General features: G+C 49.5%; 1 protein-coding gene across 2 annotated transcripts in view; it reads left to right on the top strand.

The window, feature by feature from the left end:
* The window catches only part of APBA2 (amyloid beta (A4) precursor protein-binding, family A, member 2), a 114,293-nt gene that overhangs the window by 86,561 nt on the left and 16,518 nt on the right, over positions 1-11,214 (top strand). For both annotated transcript variants that reach the window (XM_006872141.1, XM_006872142.1), the window contains 3 exons: positions 6,367-6,546; positions 7,555-7,767; positions 8,939-9,058. In XM_006872141.1, coding sequence (XP_006872203.1) covers positions 6,367-6,546; positions 7,555-7,767; positions 8,939-9,058 — 513 coding nt within the window. The remainder of the gene's footprint in view (positions 1-6,366; positions 6,547-7,554; positions 7,768-8,938; positions 9,059-11,214) is intronic.

Raw genomic sequence — 11,214 nt, 5'->3', positions numbered from 1 at the left:
CCCTTTTTGTTACAAAACTTCTACCTCTAAACAGTTGTTACAGTCACAATTAATTATGATATCAATTACTCACTATTGAATCTTAAGAATCTTATCCCCATCTCCTTTCACTAGACCCATCTAGATAAGATGAAATCTATTCAGTGGGGATTCTACCTTCCCCCGCGCACTCAAACTAAACTCTGTCTTGAAAACTTGTAAGCCAGTCACTTTGTGCTTTTATAGCCCACCCTTACCCTCCCTTTTTTTAGGTAGCCAATGTCTAAGTTGCCTGTCCCTATTAATCCTGTGTACAGGATAGGATTGATACTTGATATGAAGACTCTTTCTCTCTGTTGGTATTTTGAGCTACTACATCCATAAGTAGAGGTTAAGTTCAAATTTTGAAAAAGGAAACAAGGTCAAATTGTAGCAATTTACAGTTGTTTCCTTTATCAAAGTTTTTTTTTTTTTTTTTCCTAATCTTCTCTAATCGAGTTCTGATCATCAAGCCATCAAACCTAGGTTGAATGGGTATTATATACAAGTTTGGGCATTCTTGTGCTTCTCCCCTCACTTCATATCAACTGAACGCTTCACTCTCAGCTCCATCCCACTGTGGCTATGCCCTTGTCCATGAGCTCAGGTGTCCCTAGGTGTCACCACACTTTGGACCAACCAGCCCTTCTCTCTCTCATCTCCAGGTCAGTGAGAGTCTAGGGAACGTGGTTGAATTCAGCCTTTCCCCTTCTTCCACTCACCAGTAGACCAATGTGGTCACCAGCAAGCTTACATGCCTGCTTATGTGTTCCCTTTGAGTTTCATTCTTGGAAGGGGGTTTGTCTTGAAGGGACTTGATTGTTTGCCTTGATGTCTCCCCAGTGAACAACTTTCTTGCTCTTGTAGTAGCCACTCAGACTGCCATTTTTGTTTTGGATTTTTCCTGCTGATCTTTCTTTCAAGAAGTATCTTCTGTTCCTCTAGTTGCTCTAGGCTGGTCTGTTTGTCCTTTCAAGTGGAAATATCCCACCTCAGAAGGTTCTGGATGGGGCTCAGGATTCCATTTAAGGTCCTATACACTACAAAGGTTCCAGAAGAAGCCTATTTTATTGGGCAAATTCTAGAACCCCTTTTAAGGTATTCCAGTCAGTTATAGGCTGAAGAAGGGCTTTAGACGCTTTCTGTAACCATGTTTTCTGACATTCCTTTCTATCTCACTCAAGTGTCTATTTTACAGTAGTAGGCAAGGGAAACCAATATTCATAAGACAGTGAAACATCTTAACATTATTTCCCCTCGTTTACCCATTCAGACTGTGCCTCGATCCCTGTATCACAAAGCTTTGTTTTTCCAAGGTTGACCATATATCACTATTACCTCTGTCCCATTTAGCCCATGCAAACGTGCCACAGTGTTTCCCTATCTACCTTGTTCTTTCATTCCTTTCCCCCTTCTTGTGTATTGTCCTCCCCAACACTGAACTATGTATGATGTGTCTACCCCTACCCTTGTGCTCTATTCTCATCTTCCCCCCGCCCCTGGTAACCAACAGAGATTTCCTCCCCCCTCCCTTTGTATGGGTATCTTTTCTTAAGCTTATACAATAATGGTCTTATGTAATATTTGCCTTTTTGTGACTGACTAATTTCACTCAGCATCGTGTCCTCAAGGTTCATCTGTTATGTGGTGGCTTGCAGCTTCCTTGTTCTTCCAGGTCACATAGTACTCCATTGTGTGTCTGTACCACAGTTTGTTTATCCATGCTTCCATTGATGGGCACTTAGGCGGCCTGTGTCTTTTATTATTGTGAATAAGGTTGCTATGACTATGGGTGTGCATGTATCTACTTATGTTTGCTGTTGTCGTTTTAGTTTTTGTTTCCCCTTTTACCTTGGTGGCGGGGGGGCGCTCTTTCTCTCCCTATGTTCCCCAAGAAGAGACAGAAATTATGGTCATATAGCCAAGCTACAATCACAACCTATAAAATCCCACCATCCAGGCAAGAGCCAAGATCAGCTGCTATACACCAGACTCACAACCAACACCTGCTACCATTACTCTGAGTTGAGTAATAAGAAAAGTGAAAAGGGAAGCCCATCTCCTGATCACATCTCCCTGGAGGCAATCAGAAAGCTTATACTACATCAACATACATTCATCTAATTGAAAACACATGTAATTATTGAAGATGCCCAAGAGACAGTTGAAGATCTCGACACATGTCCAGAAACAAGTTAGAGTAACAAACAAACGAGCTGCAGGTAGACCTAGACTTCCTATTGGAAGGAAAGCAGGCTTTGGAACTGCCCAAGAAGGAATTCAGGAGACTGATATTGAGGTGCATCCAAATTCTCCACAGAGGGGTTGAGAAAAATAAGAAAGAAGTCAGGAAAAAGCTACAGGAACAATCAAATAAGATAGAAATAGCATTGGAAGCAATTCAAAACCTGCAAAAAGAGGTCCAAAAGATTAATAATAAAATATCAGAAATGGACAATGCACTGAAAGGACAAAGGAGTAGAATTGAAGAGATGGAAGCCACAGCTTGCGAGCTGGAAGACAAATCTCTCAATACTGCTAAGATAGAAGAGCAAACAGAAAAAAGTATAAAGTGTTGAAGAGCAAAGATAAGTTTGAGGACTACGGTGTACCTGACCCAAGCCATGGTATTTTCAGTAACCTCATTTGCATGTGAAAGTTCTACAATGAATAAGGAAGACCACAGAAAAATTGCTGCATTTGAGTTGTGGTGTTAGAGAAGAATATTCAAAGTACCATGGACTGCCAGAAGAACAAACAGGTCTGTGTTGGAAGAAATACAGCCAGAGTGCTCCTTACAAGGCAGAATAGTGAGACAATGTCTCTCAGACATTGGACATGTAATCAGGAGGAACCAATTCTTAGAGAAAGCCACTGTGCTTTGTAAAATGGAGGATCATCAAAAAAGAGGAAGATCCCCGATGAGATGGGTTGGCACAGAGAAAGCAGCAATGGGCTCAAGCATAGCAACAGTTGTGAGTGTTTCATTCTATTGTGCATTGGTTCATTATGAGTCGGAACCAACTCGATGGCACCTAACAACCATAGTGTGTTTTATTTCTAAAAGCTCCTTTTTTTGTGGCATCTTGTTCTTGTTTTACGTATGCAATATTTGTTCAGCTCTCTGAAGATACCAGATAAGGTTGTGTGTTTGCTTATTGGAAGCTCTCTTCTCTTCCCTGAATTACTGTGGCTTCTGGGAGCCACTGTTCTGTTTCTTTCCGCCCTTCGCTTTCTATCTGCTGGCTTTCCTTGTGTGACTGGTGACCTCTACTTCTTAGTTTACATTGAGATTGGAGGACACTAGCGGCCTGGTGAGACCATCCTCTTTACTTCCTGTATTGGCATGGTTACACTGGTCCTTCCTGAGAAGGTTAAGGTGCACAGAGCATCTGAGGGCAGCACCAAGCTTGTGCCAGCTCACCATCTTTTAAGATTGGGCTTCTCAAGCTTTAGTATTTGGAAGCAGGAGGAACATTTTTGATTTTCCCAATGCCTAAAGGGTACTGCTTAGTGGGTGGATGCAGGGATGCCAGATAGCCTGCCTTGAATTTGATGTCTTACGAAAGGAGTCCTGGTGTGATGCTGTCGGATACACACTGGAGTGCTAACCACAAGATCAACTGTTCAAACCCAACAGTCACCCCTCAGAAACCCTATATGGGCTTGCCATGAGTCCGAACAACAATAAAAGGAGAAACTGCCCATTTCCAAATGCTGGCAACTCTAGGAGAGCTGGTAGGGAAGCCATCCTTTGCTGGAGATGACCAGATGTCATATTGGACTGCCTTTCCTTTGAGATTCCAGCACTCATCCTGTTGTTGACATTGTTTGTCATTAAGTCAATTCTGACTCACGTCCTAATCCTCCTTGGGAAGACTGGACAGTTTCTTTTGAAATAGTAAAGGAGAGAGAGAAAAAGGGAGAAAGAATGAAGGAAGTAGGCCAAACGAAGAAAGGAAGGAGGAAGGAAAGAATGCCACCATAGGTCTGCCTGTGAGCTTCATGTGGCATGTGACGGGGGAGCTTAAAAGAACAAAATGTGTTCCCTCATAGTTGTGGGGGCTGGGAGTCCAAGTCAATGTGTTGGCAAGGCCATGACCCCTCTGAAAGCTCTAGGGAAAGACCCTTTCTTGCCTTTCTAGCTTCAGGTGGCCCCATGTGTTTCTTGGCTTATTGCTGCAATGCCTTAGTGTTCGTCCTCTCCCTTCCTGTTCCTCTGTGTGTCTTTGTTTGCAAGAACACCACTCAGATTGGATTAGGACTCATCCTATTCCAGTATGGCCTCATGTTAACCAAGACCCTTTATAAAGACCCTGTTTCCAGACATGATCACATTCCTAGGTGCTAGTGTTTGGGATGTCAATAATCTTTTGGGGGGAACATAACTCAGTCTATACCACTTAAGGTGCATGGTGTTCTTGGAGCATCATCAACTGCATCCTGAACTCTAACCCTGAGTGTTCCATCAGAGAGGGCCAGTTGTGTTTCTCTTTGGCCCCTAGCCATTTCTTAGGATGAGGGGGGATCACTTTGGCGTGCTTGTCCTGGCCTATATTCCCAACCCCTGTCCGTCACAGACTGTGAGTCCCATGAAGAAGTGGGCAGGCTGCCAGCCAAGGTCCGTGTGGCATCTCTGCAGGCACTAGCTCACCTGTCCTGGTAGCCAGTAACCCTCTTCAGAATGTGGCATATCCCAGGCTTCTTGGCCCAGATCTTCTCATTCAGGACCCTGCAGAGACCTCTCCCCAAGGTTTGCATTTCCGTCTGGCCTGCAGTGTTTGTCAGTGGCATCACCAGCCAGAGGCCCTGCGGTCTCAAAGGAGTTCATTTCACACAGAGCTAGTTAGAAGTGCGCTTTGTGGAGCAGCGGGGAACTCTAAGGGCAGGGGCTGTGAAAGAAGCAGAAGAAGGCTGCTGAGTTGACAAGAGGCAGCCGTGGGTTCCTCCACATGACCTCTGACTAGGCGGTGGGCATGTTGTGAACCTGTTTCTGAGCGCTGCCCTTTGCTTTACAGAATCTGATTTATACACAGTCACCTGTAAGACAGTCCAGGTTCCTTAAACAAGCAAGCCAGCATCAAAAGACAGTGGAGCCGCCATACTGTACCTCCTTTCAGGGCTACCTAGCTAGATCCAGCCCGCCCAGGGACTGGTAGCTTTCCCTGGACCCAGGGGAATATGACCCAAGAGCCGCCGTAACTGGACAAAGGGCTGGACTATTGCAGAAGCATTTTCAATCTTCACAGAAGAATCCGACTCAACAGTCCCCAGGGACCATTAGGATTCCTTCTCAAGGGAAGAGGGGGAGGATGAGTGAGGGTACTGGAGATGTCCCAACCCCACTGCGGTCTCAGTAGTGCCAGAACTAGGGTTCTGTCTAGAGAAAAATATAAATTACTAATTATCCCTGAGTACGTCTACCTGCTGACAACACTTAAAGGTGTGCTACCATTTCAGGTGAGAGGAAAGGCATCCCATCAGTGTTATAGGTGATGAAACCGGCCCCAGTGATGGCGCAGATGGGATTTAGCAAGGCCAGAAAGGACAGGGACCAGGGGCCGGTCACTGAGCTTTTCACTAGGCCTAGCTCTAGCGGCACATTATGGGAGACCCCAAATAAAGAAAAGCAACAGACATGAGAAAGCAGTTCTAGTCTCCTCTAGAAGCCATCTGGGGATGCATTTGTTGACAAGGGACCTAGGCATCCCCCTTGATCCTTTGCACCCTAAACATGTGGTTTCATTCTCAAAGTCCCTCTGGACTGGAGGTGGCTCCTGGGACCCCCCACGCTCAGGGAAGAAGGAGGAGGAAGGTGTCCCAGGACAGACACCCTGCCAGAGTGACAGGACACACATGCTATCTCCCCAAGTGGCTTGGGATTTTGTTACTACAGAGAAATAAATACGGGGTAGACACTGGCAGTGTGTGGGATACCCCAAGAAGTATGCATGAGCCCTGTGTTCGGAATAAGATGGGTAGCAAGAAAATGCAGTTACCAACTGCAGTTCCAAGAATAGGATATTTAACAAACTTTATTTGAAAGTGTGCTTTGTCCTGGAAGGTGAGGCCATAAAGCAGCTTGGGTAGGGCAGTCTGGGTCAGGGTCTGCCTAATCCCAGGAAGCAGAAAGGCTTAGCCTACTATGGTGTCCCCTACAGCACCCCAATGAGCAGTGTTGTGGGAGATAGTTTTCATCAGACTAGGGCCTGCAGTTTCTTTCCTGGACCCCCGGAGACGCTCTGTGTATACTGGGCACCCACCCAACTACGGCCCCGCATTCTCTGGGAGGTCGTGGGGGTCTGTGCTTTCGTGTTGCTCCAAGCAGAGCCTGCCCCCTCCCCACAGGCCCAGCTCATTGCTCAGTCCATCGGACAGGCCTTCAGTGTGGCCTACCAGGAGTTCCTGCGGGCCAACGGTATCAACCCTGAAGATCTGAGCCAGAAGGAATACAGTGACATCATCAGTACCCAGGAAATGTACAACGATGACCTCATCCACTTCTCTAACTCGGAGAACTGCAAAGAGGTAAGCCACCCACACTCAACTTGCCCTGCCCTCCCAGCCAAGCAGCCTCAGTTAGGAGCTCTGGACACACCCCAAGCAGCCTATCTCACTGGCCTTGCAGGGTACCAGATTGCTGTTGTCCTAGTGAGCCAGGGAGCTGCCCAAGGCAGCAACCTCACTCCTGCATGCACATTGGAGCACTGCAGGTGGTGGCGGAGCAAAGGAACTGGCCACAGCCCATCTAATGACCTCGGCGATGAAATGCCTGTTAGTATTGCTATTGTCACCCATTGGCACCCTGCTCCAGGAGAGCTCTCTCAAAAGCTGTGGGAGGCATCCTCAAGATAGGCAACTTGGGTGCTCTGTTTCGAAGTTGCTAGCAGAGGGCGCCTGTACAGATTCCAGAGGCTCTGCTCAAAGGCCTTTGGAAAGTTGTGCTTTTCAAAGTGAAAAGAGGGGGAGGGGAGAGATGACCTGACTGCTTGTTGAATGAATGAATGAATGAATGAATGAATGAATGAACGAACGAGAGAATGATTCTGAATGCTTGTTAAATGAACGACCCTGACAGCTTGAAAGATGAACAAATGATGTTGACAGCTTACTGACCAAATCGATGGCGGCCCTACTTGTAGTGAATGAATGAACAGCCCTCACTATTGCTGGATGAGCTTGTGAGCTGTAGCCTTCTGAGGCAGAGAGAAACGAAAGGAATTTTCTAAACAAGTGCAAAGGGTGACATGCTGACGAAGGCTGGAGTGGAAGCTGGGCATGGAGGTCCCAGATCATCCTCTGGGTCCTTGGTGTGCTGTCCTGGACACTGGCGGAGGGGCAGGTGCCAGGACACCCAAGCCTCTTAGGGATGGTAGTCAATGCTGTGGGTGGTGGTGTGGGGACAGAGGGCTTAGGAGATGGGTGGTGGGCTGTGGGCCTCTGGGTCCCAAGACCATCCTGGCCAAGATAGCGGAGTAGGGCCCAGACTTGGGGGCGCCGGCCCTCACGGTACCCTTCATGCTGGTTCTCTCGTAGCTTCTGCTGGAGAAGCACAAGAGTGAGATCCTGGGTGTGGTGGTTGTGGAGTCGGGCTGGGGCTCCATCCTGCCCACGGTGATCCTGGCAAACATGATGAACGGTGGCCCGGCCGCCCGCTCAGGGAAGCTGAGCATCGGGGACCAGATCATGTCCATCAATGGAACCAGCCTGGTGGGGCTGCCCCTCGCCACCTGCCAGGGCATCATCAAGGTGAGTGCCAGAGACCTGCCCTCTTTCCTTCTCACCGCATCGCTGTCACCAGGGACTGACCGATGACTGTATGCATCCGAGGGACCCAGCCCCCTGGGTGGGAAGGGGAGGTCTGGCTTCACCCAGTTTAGTGCTGAGCCGGGTGACCTTTGGGACGGGCTGCTTTCCGTCAAACACTGAAGTCTCATTCCATGGACAGATGGAGTAGGTGCGCTGGCCTCCCTGCCGGCGAGTCCATGCTGCAGGGAAATGAGAGACGGCTCTTTGGAAGAGCTGAGTTGACTGTCCCTGGAGGGGTCATCAGAACAGACACTGCAGGGTGTGACAGAGCTCATTCTGTAACATCCCTGGGCCCAGTAGACAAACGGGCTGACCCAGCAGTACCCCTCTCTCGGTATCATTCCCGCCCATTGAGAGCCTTCCTGCTAGAGAAAGTGCTTGTCTCCTCCCTGGCCCAGAGTGAGAAATGAAGGGCAACGCTGAGGCTAAGTCTGCAGCTTAGTGATCCATGCATACCTGAGGAAGCTCCCATCCAGCAGGTGGCGCTGCACCTGGGACTCTCTCCCCATGTGCCAGGCTTAACTCCTGGACTTCCCTCTGTGGCCAGTTGTCAGTTGTATCCTCTGATGTCAGAGGCCACCCTTGGCTCCAGGTTGGTGCTGTCTCAGCACACCCACCCGAGGCCCACATGCCCAGGGGTCCCTGCCTCCTACTCCTGGTCTTCACTGAATGCATCTCTCCCTCATTAGCACAGCAAGTCCATCACTGAGAGTCGTTCTGCTTTGAGAAGGGCGGCCAGGTTCTCAGTAGGAACTTCTCCTATAGTTGAGTGTGACAAGGCTGCTCCTATGGGTGCACCTGTGGGTGATGGTGATGTCTGGCTTCTGGCAGGAGGCAGTAGGTGTCAGCCCAGGTCCAAGGGCACCCAGTGCAGGGAGGGGTCACGTGCTCACTGCATCCTTGATAAGTAGCAGCAGGCGGTGAGGTCGGGTGAACCCTGATGCAGAGGAGAGACTGAGGCTCAGTGGTGGCTGCCTTGCTAACACTCCCTGAAAGGGTCAAGGTGGGTCTGAGACTAGCCCAGTGGCCCCAGGTCCAGCGCCGTCCTCCATCGGTGCTCCTGGACGTATGAGGTTGCATTGTGACACTGTGGTCTGCCCGTACTCCGCAGGGCCTGAAGAACCAGACTCAGGTGAAGCTCAACATAGTCAGCTGCCCTCCAGTTACCACCGTGCTCATCAAGCGTCCGGACCTCAAGTACCAGCTGGGCTTCAGCGTGCAGAATGGAATCGTAAGTCCCCCTTCTCCTTCCCTTGGCTGCCCCCATCACGTAAGGCCGCATTCAGGGAGTTGGGGGTGGCAGCTTTCTGCTGCTCTTACCCCAGAACTGCCTGTCTTACAGGACAGGCCCGAGGACCAGCAGGGCAAATTCAGGCATTGGCCCAGGCAGGCAGTGAGGGCCCAGAGTACCGCTCTTATTCCGCGCCCCAGCCACCCTGACCTTGCAAATGCCTGCCTTTCAGGGATTGAGAAGACAGGATGGCATTGGAGTTGGGCCAGGCAGGCGATAGCAGCAGCGGATACTGTACAACAAGCAAATACTGGCCTTTACTCATTCACTCATGTCCTGACTCCTCTCAGCAGACAGTCAGGAAGTCCCTGCCCTGTGGCAAGTGCTAGGCCGCACACTGAGTGCCTAGGCTTAAGGAAGTGGCCACTAGAGTGAGACAGGTCAAAAGCCTGTGACTGGTGTCCTCACGAGACTTCAGGTTACAGTTCGCACCTTTACTGTGACGGTATCTCACTGATGTGAGTTGAGATTCCTTGGTCTCTCCTCCTGCAAACTCCCCAGGGGATGAGGGAGAAGAAGAGGCTTGGAATTCCCGAATTGAAGCCAGGCAGCCTGGAGTAGTAACAGAGCCGAGGACGAGAGTGATTTGGGTGTGGTGTGCACAGGTATGTGTGGGCGTGGGTGTTTGTTTAGGGCAGATGTGCCCTGTGCCTCCTCATGCCTACCTGAGAAAGAGCTTCATCAGGCCTCCAAGCAGCCTGTGCTTTCTCTAGAGTGTGAGGCTCCCTTTGACTCAGACACTGGGTTCCGCTGTGGGGTCTGCCGTTCTTCAGCCCCTTTTCATTTAGCCCAGACTCTCTCCTCTTCTGTCTGGCTGCATCTTCCCAAGAGCTCCAGTCCAGGTCCACGGTCCATCTGTCTGGGGGCCTGTTCTAGGAACGTAATTATCCCATGGGCAAGCTTTCCTCATACACCCAGGCCATCTCTGTGGCAATTCTCCTTCTGCCCGCAGCTCCAGGCCAGCGTTCCCATTTATAGGTGAGGAACAGAGAGATTAAGTGACTTACCTGATGCAATCACAGAGGGTGAGAGGCAGAGCTGGGCTCAGTGGGTACAGGCTGACTCACAGCCATGCCCAGGACCTGCAGGCAATTTCATGATATGAGTATGAGAGTGGGCACTTGAACTTCCAGTCACATGACCAGCACAGAGCTGAGATATTTGTACCAGCCTCCATGATGTCAGGAACCAGCAGCCCTCCTCAGCCCCCTAGTCATTAGCCCTCTGCTGGCTGGCTGGCCAGTCCCCCTTTGGCTGAGACCACAGGTGCATTGTGTCTGCTGACAGGCAGCCACCCAGTTAGGTTCTCGGAGGTCCCTGGAGAAGTTAGTCAACACCCACATGAGTTCTGCATTAGTGAATTTCACTTTCAGCATCATTGTACCCGGAGCGGAGCGCACCCATTAGTCTGCAGAATGGCGATAGAGAACAGACCCACTTAAGGCAAATCTTTCCCATCTGTGCCCACGATCCTTGTCTTACTCCTCTAGGGCTGATGTACAGAAATACCACAAGTGGAGGCCTTCAACAAGCAGATTTATTCTGTCACAGTTTAGGAGGCTAGAAGTCCAAGTTCAGAGTCCTGGCTGTGGAGAAATGTCCTTGTCTCCTTTCAGCATCTCTTGGAGCTCCCATACATCTCGGCATCAAACTTCCTGGATCTCAGAGCTTCACAGTTCAGGGCCCACATCCAAAGAACATACTCCATTCCTGGCCCTTCTTTCTTGTTGGTAGTAGGTTCCTCTGAGCTCTGCTTGCTTGTTTAATCTTTTTCATATCTCCAAAGAGATTTACCCAAGATACAGCCTAATCCTGGCCTCATCAGCATCATTGTTGTTGAGTGCTTTCGAGCCAGTTCTGACCCATAGTGGGTGACCCTGTATAGGGCTTCTGGGGAGTGATAGTGGGTTTGAACCACCAACCTTATGGTTAGCAGTACAGTGCTTATCATACAGTGTCACACCAGGACACCAATGTGAAGTTATTGGACTTTAAGAAGGCACCAATATGCAAATGCAGGTGATACCATAGAATTGAGAATTTACAGCACATGGGATAAGGAGGATCACATCAGACCTCATCCTGGCTGGTGATTG

This window comes from Chrysochloris asiatica, unplaced genomic scaffold (assembly GCF_000296735.1).
Source record: "Chrysochloris asiatica unplaced genomic scaffold, ChrAsi1.0 scaffold00184, whole genome shotgun sequence".
NCBI classification, from domain to species: domain Eukaryota; kingdom Metazoa; phylum Chordata; class Mammalia; order Afrosoricida; family Chrysochloridae; genus Chrysochloris; species Chrysochloris asiatica.
The sequence above is the reverse complement of the archived record's forward strand: the minus strand, read 5'-3'. Positions and strand labels throughout refer to the sequence as shown.